Source organism: Paramisgurnus dabryanus, chromosome 2, assembly GCF_030506205.2.
Source record: "Paramisgurnus dabryanus chromosome 2, PD_genome_1.1, whole genome shotgun sequence".
Classification (NCBI taxonomy): domain Eukaryota; kingdom Metazoa; phylum Chordata; class Actinopteri; order Cypriniformes; family Cobitidae; genus Paramisgurnus; species Paramisgurnus dabryanus.
This window is the reverse complement of record NC_133338.1, coordinates 56,238,062-56,257,695: the sequence shown is the minus strand read 5'-3', so window position 1 is coordinate 56,257,695 and position 19,634 is coordinate 56,238,062. Positions and strand designations below refer to the sequence as shown.

At 36.2% G+C, this 19,634-nt stretch overlaps 2 protein-coding genes across 4 annotated transcripts in view; both read right to left on the bottom strand.

The window, feature by feature from the left end:
- cacnb2a (calcium channel, voltage-dependent, beta 2a) overlaps nucleotides 1-15,506 on the bottom strand; it is a 55,196-nt gene extending 39,690 nt beyond the window's left edge. For 2 of the 3 annotated variants that reach the window (XM_065261850.2, XM_065261853.2), the window contains exons 1-2: nucleotides 15,426-15,506; nucleotides 13,895-13,978 (exon numbers count right to left, since the gene is read on the bottom strand). In XM_065261850.2, the coding sequence (XP_065117922.1) occupies nucleotides 13,895-13,978; nucleotides 15,426-15,491 (150 nt within the window). In that variant the 5' untranslated portion in view covers nucleotides 15,492-15,506. Of the gene's footprint in view, nucleotides 1-671; nucleotides 766-13,894; nucleotides 13,979-15,425 lie in introns of those variants that run through there. The other variant, XM_065261852.2, reaches the window with a different exon arrangement.
- Nucleotides 15,507-17,698: 2,192 nt separating this feature from the next.
- Nucleotides 17,699-19,634, bottom strand: part of LOC135743942 (macrophage mannose receptor 1-like) — a 97,347-nt gene continuing 95,411 nt past the window's right edge. The window contains exon 46 of the mRNA XM_065261847.1: nucleotides 17,699-18,828. Within this exon, the coding sequence (XP_065117919.1) occupies nucleotides 18,761-18,828 (68 nt within the window). The 3' untranslated portion in view covers nucleotides 17,699-18,760. The remainder of the gene's footprint in view (nucleotides 18,829-19,634) is intronic.

Sequence of the window (19,634 nt, the reverse complement as noted above, 5' to 3'; positions counted from 1 at the left end):
AAAACTAAAGAAAAATTACTTCTGACATGCTTTTCCACATTATAGATCACACAATATACTGCACACTTTTTTATAAAATCATATTAACAAATGAATTGAACGTACATCTTTCTTGTGTATCTAGAACTGCTTGAGTTATTCTGAACACTTTGTTTTCATGTCAGGATTAATTCATCCAAACAGAAATACATAAAATGATCTTTCTTTGTGAAAACATGTTTGACCAAATCATGAATTGTGTTCATTTGTGGTTGAACTCTTACTTTAACAAAGAAGTGCTTTAGAAAACAAACATTTTTATTGAAGTCTACGTTTTATGACCGTAAAATAAACAACGGAGAGAAAAAAAATGTACGTACTGTAAGTAAAGTATGTGCTAAGATTCAAACGCTCAACATTCACTCTTCAGTATATCTGTGTACTGAGAAAGTAAGTATTCACAATCCAGTCTTTTCCAGATGTTAACACAGACGTTACATTAGTTCAGATCACTTACAGTACCCTAGATTCTCTGAGAAGGTCTGGAAACTTCAGGAAACGTTTTTCCACTCAGAAAAATTCCAGAAAGCAGCCATAACTTTTTTCCCTAAAGCTTTTCTTCCTCATTTAAAAAAGTAGAAAGGAAGTCTGGACACGCAGCTAAAAGTGATATAAATATATGCAGAACTTACCACATCAGATTCCTCGCTGGTGGAGAGGTACATGTCTATAAACATATATGTGTGTGTGTGTGTGTGTGTGTGTGTGTGTGAGTGTGTGTGTGTGTGTGTGTGTGAGAGAGAGAGAGAGAGAGAGAGAGAGAGAGAGAGAGAGCGTCACTCCACCCAGTTACTCTATAAACACACACTCTCTCTGTGATGGGGTGGAGGGTCTGATGTGTTTCCTGTACTCAGGGGCTCAAACTTTAAAGTCAACGGCTTGATGACATTTTGCATTCCCTCTCTTCCTAATGCAAGTCACTCCTCTTTACCCACAATTCTCTCTGTCTTTCCCACGCTTGGAGAAAAAACCTTTCCCCTTCAGGCCATACCATCAACAGCCATCCACACAAACACATCTGTAACACAAACACACACACTTCCTTCCTGGTACCGGCACAGTCAGAAATATTTCTTTGTATTTACATAAAATTGTGATGTTACACCGATTGTTACATTTATTGCCCATCATTCAATATTGTACTGACATTCGAGTTTTGTTCATTCAGCTGTGTATGATGCATGTATTGATCTAAGCCCTGTCAATTCACTTCTGTTAGACTCTAAAGACACAACAACACAGAATCATGGAAACAAAACAGAAAATCCACAGCTTATTATGCAAGAGCATCTATTGTTGAGTCTGGGACTCAGTTCGTCCTTCATCACTTGTGTAATGTAACAAGAACAGGGTATTTACAAGGTCAATGACATTTAAACAATTGCATAGTTTTAAATCAAAGGATATCTATACTATTACTCAATACCATTAAAGGTAAATTATTTGCACAAGAACTGCGAATTAAGTGAATTAATACAAAAGTTATTGTTTTTGTCTGGAAGTGTGAATGCTATTTAACCTTATGATGAGCGCCGCCTTTACAGTTTGAACGCTCTGCACTTCTAGGATTTCACAATGTCATAATTTGAAATAAGGGGAAAAAGCAAAACTATCGGTAGACGTCATAGGGGAGAACCAGGGGAAAAGCAACAAAGAACCCTGACTTTATTTGCATTCCAAACCATGAAAGCATCTTTAGCACGGAACCCTTGACAGAGCTGACAAATATCGCGTTATTTCGTCATTGTTTTGCGTGTGTAGGTCCAGAAAGCTGTTTTCAAACATGATAAGTAATGGTCATTGTTTTCTTTTAACGCGTTTCATGTGTTACAGTACTGATCAATCTACAGGTTATTTAGTGCTGTAATGTTGCCCGCACACCAAAGCGTGCACATCAAAGCGTTTACGCCAGCAGCTGCGCATGTTTTCAATTGTTTCCAATGGAAGCGCAGCGCTTTCAAAAAAGCCAGCAGTTGCGGTTATTCCATGCTCAGCGCTGAGCATTGAGACTTAAAAAATATTCAACTTTGCTTGAAAAGCTCAGCTCGTCAATGTCACTTCTCACTTTGCCGTCCAGTCAGGGCGGGTCAAATATCACAACAACCAACCGGCGCATCATTCAACGACTGATAAACAAAGCAGAAGTATCATAGCAATCAAAGCGTTCAGCTGAAAAAAGCTGGCAGTTGGCGTCTGTCTGGCGTTTCAGCCGTGTGTAAAAGCTTTGGTGTGCACACTAGAGGTCTTCTCAGGTCCAAAGAAATGTACCGACCCGAAATGACCCGAATCACTTTATACCCAAACCCGACGTGCATAAATATTTTTTTTTAAAAGAAAGACCCGACCTGAGACAAACCCGAGAACATTAGACCCAAGTCCGACCCGAACTAGTGGCAATTTTTTTTTACGCGACTGGACCCGAATGTAAACGGCACTGATGTGTGTGCCGCTTTTATTATACCCGACCCGTGTCCGAGGCACACGTTAAACTTTTAGACCCAAACCCGATCAGGTCTCAGATCGGACATTTCGGATCTAAGTGGACCCGTGAAGACCTCTAGTGCACACCCCTAACACATCCTGAAGTTTGCCTTCTCAGAGTTTTTCCAAATTAAAATAAATCAAGTTTAAATGCAGGAGTTCCTGTCGGGATGAAAGTAAGACTTGCTACTTTTCCCCCGCTGCTAATACTGTTGCATTATGTTAAAAAAATTATATTCTTCTAATTTAATTTAATTTTCATAGTGTTCATACTGTTAAAATATTACTATTAATAATTCAAGTTTGTACTGTCAGGTACTTTTGATATTTGATAAAACTTAGTCCTTTAATTATTTTTTTGCAAAGATACACAACAAAATATGTTTTTGTTTTGCAGTTACATATTAACAAGGTCATAGTCATGTATATTTACTAAAAACAAGTGTAACACAAAAATCTATCTTGTTCTGTTGTGTTACTTTCGTAACCATGCGCTACTTATGTTCAAAGTGAAAATATACTTAAGTCGTTTTACATTTGTTCAAATTTCCACCTGGTATTGATAGACCACACTTGTGAGTTATTGACCACAGCAAAAATATATTTGTCTAAAAATTAGCTTTTACATTTTTTCTTAAAATTGTACTTTTTGGCCGTGCTCTCCCCTAACATCGGTATCAGCAACGAAATTTTGTATCAGTGCATCCCTAATTATAACCCAATAATATTAATATGTAAACACTTTTAACACAGAGTTTCATGATTAGTGTAACATTATAATAATCTGTTAATTCACATTATTATTTACATAATCCAAAGATTCCTTTAAGCTGTTCGGATGAGAAACAATAAAAAACACTGAAGGCTTTACTATCACTTTAAATAAGACAAACACATTCACATTCATGACATTGGTTATTTACTGTCATACATACACACATTCAGAAAAAGACACAACCTACAAACATCACATATGACAAAGACAGCAGCATCTTACCTTAACTTTCTTAGACATGCTTAGCGCGTCTCATAGTGTAAACAGAAGATGAGTTATATTACAGCTTGACTCTGATGAATAATGCAGGTGTTGGATTGAATGAACACAGGTAGTTTCTATTACAGATCTCAGGTTTGTTAAAAGGTACCCCGACTATGAAGACTTGTATGCTTTAATAGTTTATATTTGCATTCAACTACTAAAATTCATTGATAGAAACACACTAAATATTTTCATTACTTCAATAAACCGAACATGTAATACTCATTTTAACCTATGGAGGCTGCCATTATGTTTTGTGTTCTGAAATTAATGATGTGTAATGATTGTTGTGAAATATTACTACAGTTTACTACAGTATCTTCTACAGTTTTTCATTTGAGCATTTTGTATTTCACATTCAGACATTTTTTCCTCTCCGATCGACTTTATTTTAAACTTCTTTCATTGGTATGTTTCTCTATTATTTTTCCATTTATGTTACTCTCCATGAAAGGGTTGAACAGAAGACCTGATGCCAGAAGACCTGAGGGGACACATGATGAAATCTGACTTGTGCCATGTTTAAGTGCTATACCATATGCTGTCTGTGTGCGTTTATAGCTCTCATCTTCTGTGTCACATTATTTTATATCAATTGCTTGAAGGTGTTAACCTCGCTGTAGCGTTAACAGAACGGGTTTTATTGCAACTATTTGACGTCATACATAATGTTACAAACATCTATCTACAGCACTGTCTCATGATTTAAAGAAAAACAGTTTGCTCTCATTTTCTCAAACTAAAAGCAACATCATGATCATGTGAATTGAAAAGATGAATGATGACAACTGAAGAGCACAGATGCAAAAGCTGCTAAACAACATCTCTGTAAAAAATAGACATAAAGATATTAACCAAATGCTCTTGGCACATTATACGTTCATCAATTACTTTCACCTTAAATCTGCTTAATCCCAGCCTCAAGTCATTCAGAATATCTATTAAATCCATACACTGTAAAAATTAATTCTGTAGGCTTGTAGATTTGATGAAATTGAATATGTAAACTTTATTTAATACAATTAATTTCATGTAGTTTGGTAATTTTTTTGTGTTAAAATTACTTGGTAAAAATGACTGGAATAAAAACTACTTATTGTTTTTGTGAAGGATTTAGCTATTCTTATGGTGTATCTGCAAATGTTTCGAATACCGAATAAATCCAACGTAATACAAATGAGCTTTTTTAAATTAAAAACCATTTCAGGTTGATATGCAGGTCGTGAGCGCTGACCACACGGATTTAGGAAATATTTCTGTTATTGTGCCACAATTCAAAGTTTCGAAAGCATTTCAGCCGAGAATGTATGTTTTTTTTAAACACAAATCTGCAGTAGGTTCATAAAGATATCGTCTATTTAAACATTTCCTTTGAGTTTTTGCCGATGGGAGCTCCAGACAATCAGCGGGCGCTCAGCGCTCATATATACCGGACAACGGCGCCTCACCTCGGCCAGTCTTGCTGAAAATCACCGCTGGCTGTGACGTCAATGTAGTGTTTAAACTGTGGATAAAATTAATTTCGGGTAAATTAAACGGGCAATCTTTGGTCTTATAAGTATATAAGCAGTGTTTCTTTGTATAATTTGTTTGTAATTCGTAAATATTAATTACAATAAGGATTAATATGAACTGGGTTTGGATGTAACTTCAGCTTTAGGACCTTAGGAGGTCCCATTTCTAGGATCAAATCGTCATTAAGACTCTCTTATTTCAGAATATTAACAAGTTGACTTTTATTCTTAGTTAATCATAAATTGTTGTAATATGCATATGACTTGCGAATGTAATACTTAGTTAACTTAAACAAACCAGGCATAATGGCGTATGCAGTCTGCATTTGTGACCGCCGCAGTCCGCACCCTTCAGAATCAGAAACGGCCTGCGATTGGTGGTCCAGCTGTAACTCATTTTAAGTGACAGAAAAACTGACCAATCATATTGTTCATCTGAATGGGTGGGTTCTCTTAATCCGCTCGCTCGCTCTGAGGTTTGTGTTTTAAAGATAAGTGTGACATTACTGTGGTCTTTTTCGGTTTATTTAGTTTTGTGTTAATTATATACACAAAGTATTCGATTAAAATGGTAATGTAAAACTATTCTCTGCTGTAAATTAATTGTGTGCTCAATTGCGAATCCCTGCGTGGCTGACTGAATTGTTTGACAAAGGCGTCTTACTTGTTATCAGCAGATGGGGAACATTGTGGAATAAAAATAAAGACTTTGTTCTCATGCTGCTGCCAGTGTTTTAAACAGGCACAATGATTTTCAGCATGTTACAATAAAATACACTTCCACAAGCACTCAGAAGTTGAAGGGGTGGTATCATTATAATAAGAGCCCCTACCTACGTCATGTGGGGAGCGAAATCCGAATGACTTATATATTCACATGCTTGCAGAGAGAGCCTTACCAAAACAAAGTTACAGGGTTGCTATTTTTCATGTTTTCTGGGTTGGTAGAAGCACTGGGGACCCGATTATAGCACTTAACTCAATTTTTATTTGTTGAATGTAATTAATGATATTGCTTGTAATCTGTTGCCACAATTTTATTGAGTAGATGTGGCATATTATTTTTTACAGTGTACTTTAGCCAAATTTCAAAATAACCCCATAATTTACTCAACCTCAAGCGATCCGAGATCTTTCAGATGAACACATTTGAAGTTATTTTAGTAAATTTCTTTGCTTTTTCAAGCTTATAATGGGAAAAAACAGGGATTAGGGAACAACTTCTGACTTCAAAGTCCAAAAAAGTGCATTCATCCTTCACAGAGGTAATCCACATGGCTACAAGTGCTTAACTCATTCCCCGCCAGACATTTTTTGAAAAGTTGCCCACCAGCATTTTTTGTGATTTGTGATTAAAATTTGTAAATAACGTTTTGGCTTCAGTTTTTTCATAAATTGGGTAAGCCATCTAGTGGATAATCGCGGTATTGCAGATTAACATAAAAAAATGTATGAACGTTTTCTCTTAATTGATGAGATAATTCGTCAATGGCTGGGAAAGAGTTAATAAAGGTCCTTTGTGAGTAATCGATGTGATTTTATAAACTAATAAATAGCTTATAGTAACAATGCCATCTTGGACTCACGCAATTCTTGAGAGTCACTGCATTGCAACCAACCAACGCTTACTACGCAAAAACTCTGTCCAAGATGGCGCTGTTCTCAGAAGCTAGTTAATAATTTAAAAATTAAATTTTTTTATATTTTTCATACAAATTGCATCGATTAACCGCAGAAAACCTTTATTAACCCACTGGAGCCATGTGGATTACCTCTGTGAATTATAACCTTGGAAAAGCAAGGACATTTACTAAAATAACTCCAAATGTGCTCGCCTGAAAGATGATCGACATATGTTTCTCAGATTGCTTGAAGGTGAGTACATCATGGGGTCATTTTAATATTTGGCTGGAGTATAGCTTTAAGTCTTGAAATATGCTTATTTACAAGAAAACGTCAGGTGCACTTAGAGAGTTTTGCATCTGAGCTCTTCAGTTGCTACCAAACAACCAAAAATGAACGAATTTCCCCTGACATCAGTATTACACAGTAACAAAATGTTAAATAGTGAGAAGAGCTGGCACAACAAACACACAGCGATTACAATGACTTAATTCCCCAGGATAGATATAAAACAACAACATGAACTCACCCAGGACACGCTCTTACTCTTGGGTGATTTATTCATGACAGCGTGGAGCAGAGATGTTGAACCTCACGCTCACTCCACAGCGGAAGGATCAGCAGTAAAGTAAAGATGATCAGAACCACCGAGCAATCCGTACCACACCTGACCACCTGACCGTTAATCTGTACAGCGGTTCACCAAGAAGACTAAACAAAACTAAACTGCAAATCTCAGCATATGTAAAGAAAAGTATCAAAGAAGAAGAAAATCACAAATGAAAGAAGTCCTGCTGTCAGCACGCTCTTCTCCAAAGAAAACATCAACCCCATATATTCAGTTTAAATGTGAAGAAAAGATGAACACAAATTTCTCTCTCACTCTTTTGCTTCTCGTTGACAATAAGCCTCTACATGGAAGATTTTCACACTTATGAATATACAATAGAAAGCCACCAATCAGACGGCAGGTGTTTGATGGACACGCCCACAGGTGAGTTTATAGTTATTTTAATCCTGTAGGGTTGGGTTGACTCTCTCACACACACACACACACACACACACACACACACACACACACACACAGACACACACACACAGACACACACACACAGCTCTACCTTTCATTGTCATGTTGAACACACATTATTTATCATTCAGACCTCCCATCTGCTCTGGTTTATCCTCCAGGGTTTCTGTGATCTCACTTGTTTTGCTCCTGAGGTTTGATGCAGCACAACAGTAAAGACAGAGAGAAAATTTGACTCTCTTAACATTCTTTATATTTGACCTAAATGTTAAAATTTTTCATAACATGTCCTACCATTAAAAAGTTTTGAAACACTTATTCCTTATTTATCCCTTTATGTATTGATCTATATTATTTTTTATTAATGCAAGGCCTCAAACACATTACAATGACCATGTTTACATGCACTCTCGTAATGCGATTATAATATGATTTTGGCAATATTGTGATTATATTTTACCTCATGTAAACACAATACTTCGATAAAAATAATGTAAGAGAGGTTAACTCCAGTCATGTAAACATCCTAAGTTGCCATTAAGTCCTTACTTTGATTATTGAAAATAATCACATTTTTGGTGTAACATAGTCAATGTAGCAGCAAAAAAAACATAACGGTTATTAAAGTCCATTATGTGTATATGAAAAAAATAGCCCATGATATCATATCCAGTTGCTGCAACTGCAAGAGTCTACATAGAAATTTTGCAAGCCGAAAGTGTGACCAAGGCTTAACATTGCATTAGAATCAGTATGTCAGTACAGCATGTATGTGACACAAACAGATATTTTCTGAGCGATTATGGCTTAAGCGATTGGCTTACACATCTCTGTAACTCTGTAACTCTGAGCTTTAAATGTGATGCAAGCTGCAATAGGAAGCCGCTGCATTCTGAATCATCTGTAGGGGTTTGGTTATACAGGCTGGAAGTCCAGCCAGTAGCGCATTGCAGTAATCCAGCCTGGATAGGACAAGAGCTTGGACTAGGACCTGCGTAGCGTCCTCATTTAGGAAAGGTCTAATTTTCCTAATATTGTAGAGGATGAATCTACAAGAGTGACCGGTGTGGCAACATGCTCTGTGATGGTAAACTGATCATCAATGACCACTCCCAGGTTTTTGACCATCCTGGAAGGCGTGATGGTTGAGGAACCTAGCTGAATGGAAAGGTTGTGCTGAATCTTTGGTTCAGATGATATGACAAGCAGTTCTGTCTTTGCAAGGTAAAGCTGGAGATGGTGATTCTTTATCCAGAGTGAGATGTCCCTCAGGCATGCCGAGATGCGGGCAGAAACCGTGGGGTCATTAGGGTGGAACGACAAGTGGAGTTGAGTGTCGTCTGCATAACAGTGGTAGGAAAAGCCATGTTTTCGAATGACAGAGCCCAGTGATGTCATGTATATCGAAAAGAGCAGCGGACCAAGCACAGAGCCTTGAGGCACCCCGGTATTGAGACGTTGAGGTTCATAGTTGTCACCTCTCCAGGATACCTGAAATGACCTACCTGAGAGGTACGACTTGAACCATGGAAGTGCTGTGTCAGAGACACCTATAGCCATGAGGGTCGACAGGAGGATGCGGTGATTGACCGTGTTAAAAGCGGCAGATAGATCCAGTAAGATCAGCACAGATGATTTGGAGGCTGCCCTTGCCTGCCTTAGGGCTTCAATGACTGAGAGCAGCGCAGTCTCAGTGGAGTGACCGCTTTTGAAACCAGACTGATTGCTATCCAGGAGGTAATATTGTGTGAAGAAAGAGGAGAGCTGGTTGGATATCACGCTTTCAAGAGTCTTGGCAATGAAGGGAAGAGAGTCTGTAGTTCTCTAGCATAGCAGGATTGAGTGTGGGTTTCTTCAGCAGCGGGGTTATCCGAGCCTCTTTAAATGCTACGGGGAAGGTACCAGTGGAAAGGGAGAAATTGATAATGTGGGTGAGAACAGGGATAACTGACTGAGGGATGGCCTGAAGGAGATGGGTGGGTATGGGATCTAGCAGGCAGGTAGTCGGATGGTTAGAGGCAAAGACCTTGGAAACTACCGCTTCAGATAGGAAAGAGAAGGAAGAGAGGGAGCATGTCCCAGAGGTTTGAGCATGCGCAAGTAGCGGCGACTCGGAGAACTGACTGCTTATAGTATTCGTTTTCTTCACAAAGAAGGAAGCGAAATTATCAGCCATTAAGTCGGATGAAGGTGGGGGGCAGGGGGACAAAGAAGAGACAAAGAAGAGTGGAGAAGGTCTTGAAGTGAGTGTGAGAGTCAGGTGAGTTGTTTATCTTTGAATGATAGTATAGGGTCTTAGCAGAGGAGACATCCGTGGAGAAGGAGGCAAGAAGAGACTGATAGAGACAGAGGTCAGAAGGATCTTTCAATCTGCGTCACTGCAGCGATTAGGTCTCGTCACATTTCATTATTTCTATTTTTGCCATAGAAAAAAGTCAAGACTTTGTACTTATGCCTACCCTTGACTAGACATAAAATTTTGTCTCAGACATGTGCTACGCCTAGATGGTGCAACCGGCCCAGATGAATAAATAATATCACAGAAAGACTCTCTTCAGATATTACACACATGCGTATGTGTCATTCATTCAAACACTGTTTTGCACTTTTATATTCATAACACCTCTTTTCATAACATTTCATAACACCACTTTTATATTCATATAACACCTCACTTCATCTGTGCGTCTCTCACAGCAAATGTTCTCTTCTGTTCTGTCCGGTTCTCAACATGTCCTTGAACAAATGACAAACCAAATGTTGTCTTAAAGCCTGCCAAAGATCTACATCAACTCTTTGCATTTCTCATAATGTAAAGAACATGGTTTACATTGAATAAAAAAGAATCAACATACATTTCTCCTGCATTTTCACAATCATACAGCAATTCCTGTGCATCAACACAAATATTGTGTAGACAAATCTACTTGAAGTGCGTCACACAGGTCAGACACAAGGCAATCATTCAGACTCTGATGTCATCATCCGGAAGTCTCTGTGAGTCTTTCATCCCTTTGGGTATTGACAAGAATGTGTTCATACTGGCAAAGAGACCCAATCTCTCTCTCTCTCTCTCTCTCTCTCTCTCTCTCTCTCTCTCTCTCTCTCTCTCTGTCACATCAGATGTCTGAAACTCAGTTCTTCAGTGAAAAATTTGTAAATGCAAAAAACCTGAAGTGCAAGTCTTCAGATGTTGCACGACTGCTTTATGTGACTTTGTCAATCAGGCATTTACAAATAACAATCATTCTTTTACCAGCTGAGTGTGACATCATTGACGCCCAATGGTATTGATTCTTACAAGTCACAACCAATGACAGACTCGAGAGTTTAAATATCCATAATGATGAGGAATGAGATTTATAATCTGCAATAAACATTCCTCAAAATATCTTCCTTTATGTTTATCCCAACAAAGAAATGTATTCAGGTTTTTGAACTATCCCTTTAAGTACTCTATGTTCTGTCATGTATTCAGCTTTATAGCTCGTTCTAAAAGAGAAATCATCTGTATTTAATTAGCCTAGATTTGTGTGTGCGTGTAAACATGTCATTCAACCCGGAAACAGTAGCAAAACGTTGTGCACCGGTTTGAACTTCAATGTGCCTCATCTGACGTTGTCTTTATCATATATGTGGCTCGACGTCGTAGCAATGCCCCTGCTGTTAGTCCTAGGGCTGGGTACCGAACATCGATACTTTTATGGTATAGAACGAAAAACAACGATACTATGAGAATCGAAAAATGATTTATCTTTCGGTGCCAAATTTTGGTTTTAAAAGTCAAGCGGCTGTGTCTGTGTGAGCCTGTACTTGCATGTAAGGACCTAAAGTGCCGGCGATTGGCTGTCCACCACCACGTGACGGGGAGGATTTCTGAAGATACTCGCAGTCACCCAACACAAGTGTAAAAAGTTTGCAATATGAGAAATATACAGAAAGACTTTGTGACAGTCTAACCAATTGAGTGAGCGCAAGTATGGGCGTGCTGTCTCCGTGAAAGGTACGTCAACCAAAACAGCACTTCTCCTAAACTGAATAGGGGTTTTAATTTAAAGCAATTCCTGTCTCCCACAATGGACGATGCGTTTAAACCTATTTTTTTTACAGTCTATGGTTTAAAATTGACGCACATGCGCAGCACAACACTGCTTACAAGCCTGGCGCGTTATTTAAAACAAACTAAAATTCCATTCCAAACTGGTTTGCTAAAATGACATTGAACGCATTTTCTACTCATTTTAAAAATCCCAAATGTATTTAATATTTAGATAATTATGAAGTTGAGTATTAGAGTTCTTTGTTTACAAAAACAAACATGCAAACAAATCTTCCCAGTAAAACTCAGTCACCCATTTAAATAATTTAACTTTTTGTCAAAGTTGAAGCTTTGATGAGCGCTTAATTTGTATATAATATAATTTGTTTTAATTAAGGTGAAAAATAAAAGTTTTGTGTTTAATGTATTTTTGTTGATTTTAAATTATGATTTTAAAACATATGGTATCGAAAAAAAAAAAAGAGTATCGTTAGAAACCGGTATAGAAACTGAGGTATCAAAATTGGCACCGGATCGAAAGATTTTAAACAATACCCAGCCCTAGTTAGTGCCTGCATCAAAAAAATATGCATTTCTTTTTCTGTGCACAGCATTCAGTTTAACAATAACAATCCTGTCTCCATTTTCCTAGTGTGCCTTGTTTTATACTGTTGGTTACTAGATTACTAATACCAAAGTCATTTGCTTGAACAACTTGATGAAAACGCACCTAATTCACATTTGTTTGTTTTTCTGCTTGATTTGTTTCCTCATGGGGACCTCAAAATGTCCCCACAAGGTCACAAAAATACTGGTATTCCTATCTTTGTGGGGACAATTGGTTATAATTATTCAATTATTTTGAAACTACTATGTGATTATACTGCTATCAAACTTCTGCATGCAGTTCCCAAAGAAATTTGATCCAAATACAGAGAAAATTCAAATGTACAGCTGCCATAAACACCACGGGTGTAGCCACATCTTGCATTTATTTATTTCAGTTTCAGGAAGCAATTGTGTCTACCAGTAACTATGTGAAATTCTGATATTTTAAAGCATAGCATACTGTTACTGTGAGGCATAATTTACAAACTTCTCTATCTAGAAACGTTGTGGTAATTACTGGACTCTTAACAAAACAAGATGAAACCGTATATTAAATAGCACACTTTTCATTGTGGACACAGTCTGTGCTTATAGAAAAGATGAGATTGCGCCCTCTAGTGGCTGTTTGAAATGATTTCTAATGTTGATGTGCATACATTATACTGCATATCTATCTCATATGACAAATGAGTGAAACTGAGATCCAGAAAAGTGCAAACAAATCGTGCTTAACTACTAAACTCCTGCATGTCAATACTTTCTCAAAGAAACATTCAGTTGACCTGAATCTGCATTCGGTTTGGTTTCTAGAAATTATTTTTTATTTATTAGGTGCTGTTTACAGAATACACACGCTTCTTAGCAAGATAAAGACTGATAGATAGAGATAATAAAATCTTGTTTCATAGCCAGCATTTTAAAAACATTCAGGACAAAAGACTGAAAAGAGAAACAGCTTAAATCAATTACTAAACAAGCCTGTCTGATTTATAATAAAAATAAAATTATACAATTCAATAATAAAAATCTGTAATTTGTTTTTTTTTTAAGAAGTCACAAAAAGACTTTTAGGTTTAGTTAGCATTTATGTTTTTAACTTGAATAATGAACTGTGTAAACGAACAGATTTAAATATGTGAATTAGGGCTAATAAGTAAACTTACATCATTAAAACATATGATTTATATAATAGTCATATAATGTGATTAATCAAAAAAATTTAAACATACTAATATATATATATATTTTTCTTTTCAAGGTAATGAAGTTTAATGCTGCTTTAAATAAAGTAACTAAACAGGTAAATGTTGAAACACCTCTAGTGTTTGCACAGTTAGTATTAAAACACACACAGTTGTGAGGTATAAGGACGTGACCTCCAGGATCTGAATGCCCTAATAAGGCTGAAATATCTCTACATGAAGTCAAGCAGCACAAAACACAGAACAGACACAAACACTGTGTTCTTATATAACACATCTGCTTTATAACACACACAAACAGTTATCTGACCGTCTCACCTGCCGTATAAAACTGTTGTCTGAACATGTGCTTCCATCTGAACTCTTCAATCGCCCTTTTCTCTGGATTCTTCTCCAATGAGACTAAAATACAGTACAAATAATACATACAAACCATTAGAATGATCAACTCGAGCTCAAAAAATAATCTTAAAATACTGTGAAAGAAAAACAAAAGTATATTGATCAATTATAAGCTCCATGTCTAAAATGACTGCACTGCAAAAAATTATTTTCAAGAAAAAAAATATCAGTAAAAATATCACAAAAATTCTTAAATTAAGATGCTTTATCTTGATGAGCAAAACGACCCAAGAAAATAAGTCTAGTTTTTAGACCAAAAATATCTAATGAAACTGATTTTGTGCATAAAACAAGCAAAAAAATCTGCCAAAGGGATAAGCAAATTTTTCTTGAATTTAGTGTTTAAGAAAAATGTTCAAGATTTTTTTGAAGAAAATAAGTCTAGTTTTTAGAAAAAAATATCACATTTAAGTGAATTTGTGCTTAAAACAAGCAAAATAAATCTGCTAACGGAGTAAGAAAAAATATCTTGAAATGCGTTTACTTTTTCTTAAACACTTAATTCAAGAAAAAATCAAGAAAAAATGTATTTCACCCTTGGAAGATTAAAAAAAAAAATAGTTTTAAGCACAAATTCACTTACATTTTATATTTTTGTCTAAAAACTAGACTTATTTTCTTAAGTCATTTTGCATCTTGGTTTAAGAATTTTTTGATATTTGAACTGAAAACAAGACATAACTACTAAGTAAAAAAGTCATTTTTTGCAGTGTATATTTTTTCTGTTGGTTGTTTTGCTATAGTCAGAAGTAAAACATGTTTAGTTCATCTTGCTTTTAAATGATTCTCTTTAAGATTACTCTTACAGTACAGTATATGTTATCCAGGAGAACATTACTAAAGGATTATTATTATATCACCCTAAGGTCTAGCAAACACAGACCAACATACAGTAACTGTTTAATTACATTATTTACATTAAATCATCTAGCTGATGCTTAACGAAGTGAGGAACATTCAACATAAGCACAGTAGACAACTCTGCATATCTCTTTAGATATTAATAATAATGTTAGCAATTGATTTTGGGTTAAGAATTACAAAGAAGAGTTAGGCTACATAATCTATAATTTTATTACACGTATACAAACACATTAAAGTTTATAAAATGTTTGTTGTCGAGTCAAATGATTTTGTATTGTGTGTTGTTTTTAATCATCATTTTTTTTTCGCCTATTATTTAAGTCATTTAAAACACAACAAGACCAAACCTCGTAGACATAATAAAAAATACATTAAATAAATTAACACAATTACAACATCTATTTTTATGACGATTCAAATGGCACATTATTAAGGTAAATCTTTAACTTAGTTTTAAAATCATGTGGTGATGGATATTTGTGAAGAATCATAACTACATTAAGGTTAGACTCCTGTGAGACATGTAAAAAAAAAACATGCTGTAATAATAATGATAATTCAGTAACATGAGGTAAACACATACCTGTGAAGCAGAATTGTCGCACGTGTCCAGGTGTTTCTCTATGGAGCTGCAGGGAGTTTTAAACATTTCTCGAAGATTCGCACTGAAGAGACGAAGTGCCGCGATCAGCACTGCGCATGCGCTCCATCAGAAAGTTAAAAGACAAACTTCTCGGTTAACACTCACTAATTTTCTCAAATGTTTATCTGAAATAAAATCTTCACATATTCTTCTGACTGTCCATACTGAACCACTAAAGTCAGTGAAGGAGCCCGCAAAACACACGGACACGCGCGCACACACACACGGACACGCGCGCACACACACACACACACACACACACACGGACACGCGCGCACACACACACACACACACACACACACACACGGACACGCGCGCGCACACACACACACACACACACACACACACACACACACACACACACACACACACACACACACACACACACACACACACACACACACACACACACACACACACACACACACACAACAACAACAGACACACAGCTGTTACATTTATTTACGCAGAGAAACGTCCAGATAATGCAGGTAGGATACGTGTAAAGGGGCTGCGTCCTTCGAAGACCGTCTTTGAAGGCCAATGACGTCACCGGGCCGCGACAAAGACTGTTTCAATTTGAAGGCTCCTTCACATGCAGCCTCCAAATGCGGTATTCGTTTCCCATGAAACAAGGATCCATAGATGGACCCTTCACAGCCTTGACTATCCCAAGATTCAATGCGCGTCTCTGGGTATTTTGAAATAAACATTCAGAACTGTAGTTAAATAAAAGTGTAGGCTACTTTTTTCAAATTAAAGGTCACTGTTTTACAATTATAAATGATGTTTTAGAGATGTTAGTTAGTTCACCCAAAAATGAAAATTCTGTCATCATTTAGGTTACTCACTCTCATGTTGTTACGAACCTGTATACATGTCTTTGTTCTGATGAACATAAATAAAGATATTTTGAGTAATGTTCGTAATCAAAAAGTTCATGAGCCCCATTCACTATACTGGAAGTACTTTTATTTGGAATGGCACATAGTGCACTATATAGGGGATATACAATTCAGACAGTGTAAATGTGCTTTCCATTAGGGTGAATAAATCTGACCCGTTTAGATATACGCTGTGAAGGAGATCAAACATCACAGCGGTAAGACAGCATCAACATTATAAACAGAACATTAGAGTAAAAGAGAAGACAAACACTGCCGCATACACACAAACATAAATTGCACATCCATGTTATCATTGTTTGTATTGTGTAATAGCAGATATTAGATCTATATCGGGACTCTATTTGACTTTATTTCAATACAACTGTGGTGCTCAAAAGCTTTGCTGGACTGTGTCATAAACAAAACGCTATTGGTTATTCTAAAAGGGGGACGGGCTTCTCAATAGTTCCACACTGACATGGAAATGACGTCACCACATCAAATAATTCTGCAGGTTCCAAGGCACTTCAGTGGGCGTTTAGAAATGTTTTGGTAAATGTTGAAATAAACAGATAAAAATGCTGTAGAAGTATTGTTTATTGTTAGTTTATGTTAACTGATGTAGTAACCAACACATGGGACCATATTGTAAAGTGTATTTTATGGTACGGAAATAAAGTACCTTTTGCCTATTCTTTCTAGGGTAGGCAGGGATAAGCGAATCAGCAATCTTGTTCCTAAGTACCAATTAAATTACTCTAATTAAAGTAGCACTCTAAGATTACACTGAAAAAAAATAGTATTATAGTAAAAATAGTATATATGTTCTTAGTATTTTTGTCTTGTTTTCAGAAAAAGAAAATAACTTAAGAAAATACGTCTAGTTTTTAGACCAAAAATATCAAATTTAAGTGATTTTGTGCATAAAACAAGCAAAAAAAGTCTGCCAATGGGATAAGCAAAAAAATCTTGAACATTTTTCTTAAACACTAAATTCAAGAAAAATTTGCTTACCCCATTGGCAGATTTATTTGCTTGTTTTATGCACAAAATAACTTAAATGTGATATTTTTTGTCTAAAAACAAGACTTATTTTCTTGGGACGTTTTGCTCATCTTAATTTAAGATTTTTTTTTAGATATTTTTACTAAAAACAAGACAAAAATAGTAAGAAACTTTTTCTTGAAAATCATTTTTTTTTTTGCATTGTAAATCATACTCACACAAAACTGGCAGAAGACTTCCCTCGTGATTATTTTCTCTGAGCTAAGTTCAAGAATGCAGACTTCTTCTTGTCTTTAATAAAATTTATTAAAACAATTTGGTTGTTTGCGATTACAAGTTTTTCTGAATTAGATAAAAAAAGAACAGAAACAAATATACAGAGTCTAAAAAAATGCTAAGTCTAGAGCACACAAGATTTCAGGTTGTCAGACAACGGAGATGCTGGCTGTGCCGTCCAGATCTGAATAAGTTCTTCAGAGGCATCAATTTATAGACAAGGTTTCAAGTCCAAGTTCTTTATACATGGAGCCCCATGGAACGCCTTTGATCTGACATTTATCATGTTATATATATATATATATATATATATGACAGAGTTTCTTTGTTCTTCTTCTCCGAGCTCTTCTGCACTTTCACAGGTCTGCAAATCATGCATCAAAGCATAATGTATCTCTTATCTAATACATGCATCAATCTCTCTACTCTTAATAAATCAATTTAAAAATCATATATATGTCTTCTTTTTGTTAATCATGCAATTTAAGAGCTTTAATGCATATATTCCTAATTTAGTGATTATAATATTTTTCACTTGGAGTAAAAACAACACTTGGAGTATAAAATAACAAACCACAGGTTTCTATTGTTCCCAAGGATTGAATATTAAATTGGTTATAATACTTGGCTTATAAAGGTTGTATAGTTTGCATCTTACACAACAAGTGTTACAAAAAAGATCACATTAATTCAAAAGAATATAAATGTTTCATTACAAAAAGTAAAAACCTCAAATCTTGGTAGTTATGTGCATGCAATTTTTGCATTCTTGAAAAAAAAAGGTTAGTTGTGTTGATTGTATAAAAGAGTTTAGATCATTCTAATCACAAGAATCTCAGCTTCCAAATATATGTGACATGTTTAGCTTTTTGGTTTAAGTGGTTGTATGTCATGAAGTTTTCTGTCAAAAATTCTGTGTTTCTCATTGGAACTTTAAGGCATTTAATGTGTAAAATAGCAATAAAATCATTCATAAATGTTTCTCGTTTTGTCAGTGTACTCTATAAGAATATGACGAGGATTCCATGTTTAATTGACGTTAATATTGATTACAGTATGAAGGGTAGGTGTTAAAGAACAGGAACCCAGCAAGACCTGCGACAGCAATTATGACCAACACGACCACCACAGCGATGCCAGCCATCCATGACACCTCTGATCTACCTGACAATCATCTGCAATACAACATTAAACACATAACATGAACCATATATAACTATATATATTTCCCCCTATAAATATGACATATATTTAGCTGTCATGACAAACTCAAGGAAAATAGATACTCAATTCAGTTCATTTGCACCCTATTACAATAGTATGAAACATTGCTGCATGCAAAATACATTGCTGCATGCATTGTTCAATACTTGAACCACATTTTCAAAACTCTTCATATAGTCAGTGGAAAAATAATTCAGTGCAGGCCAAACTGTGAACCATTTTTCATTGCTTTCAGACAAAATGCATTCAGTGACCACACAAAATTCAAAAAAGTATTTAATGAAAGTCATGTGCGTTACCAAATCACTATTTTTGCTGAGAAAGCCAAACATCAGTGCCCAGCCCATATCAGCAGTGGAACAGCAAACTGTGGCGACGGAACGCAACGTCTCCGTTCCCTTCCTTCAGAGAATGAGGGTTACAAACGTAACCGAGACGTTACCTTTCAGACAAATTGGGAATCCCTACCAAAGCGCCACTGAAGCTAAGCCTTCCAGTGCCTGTGTAAAGCCCTCCGACTTCTATCTTAAAGAGGCAGAACCTGGGCTTACAGCAGACAAAGAGCTGCTCTGAGGTTCTAAAGGTTTGAGTTTGGTACACATATCTATGCAATGAGCACACAGGAAATAACAAAGCCATGGCTGGGTCTGACTCCTCTGGTGGCAGTGCTTGCAGGTATACCAACTTATCTCTAAAAGGAGTGGTGGGAACCTTGGGCAGGTAGCCGGGCCTGGGTTTCAGTGTCACACTGGAGTCA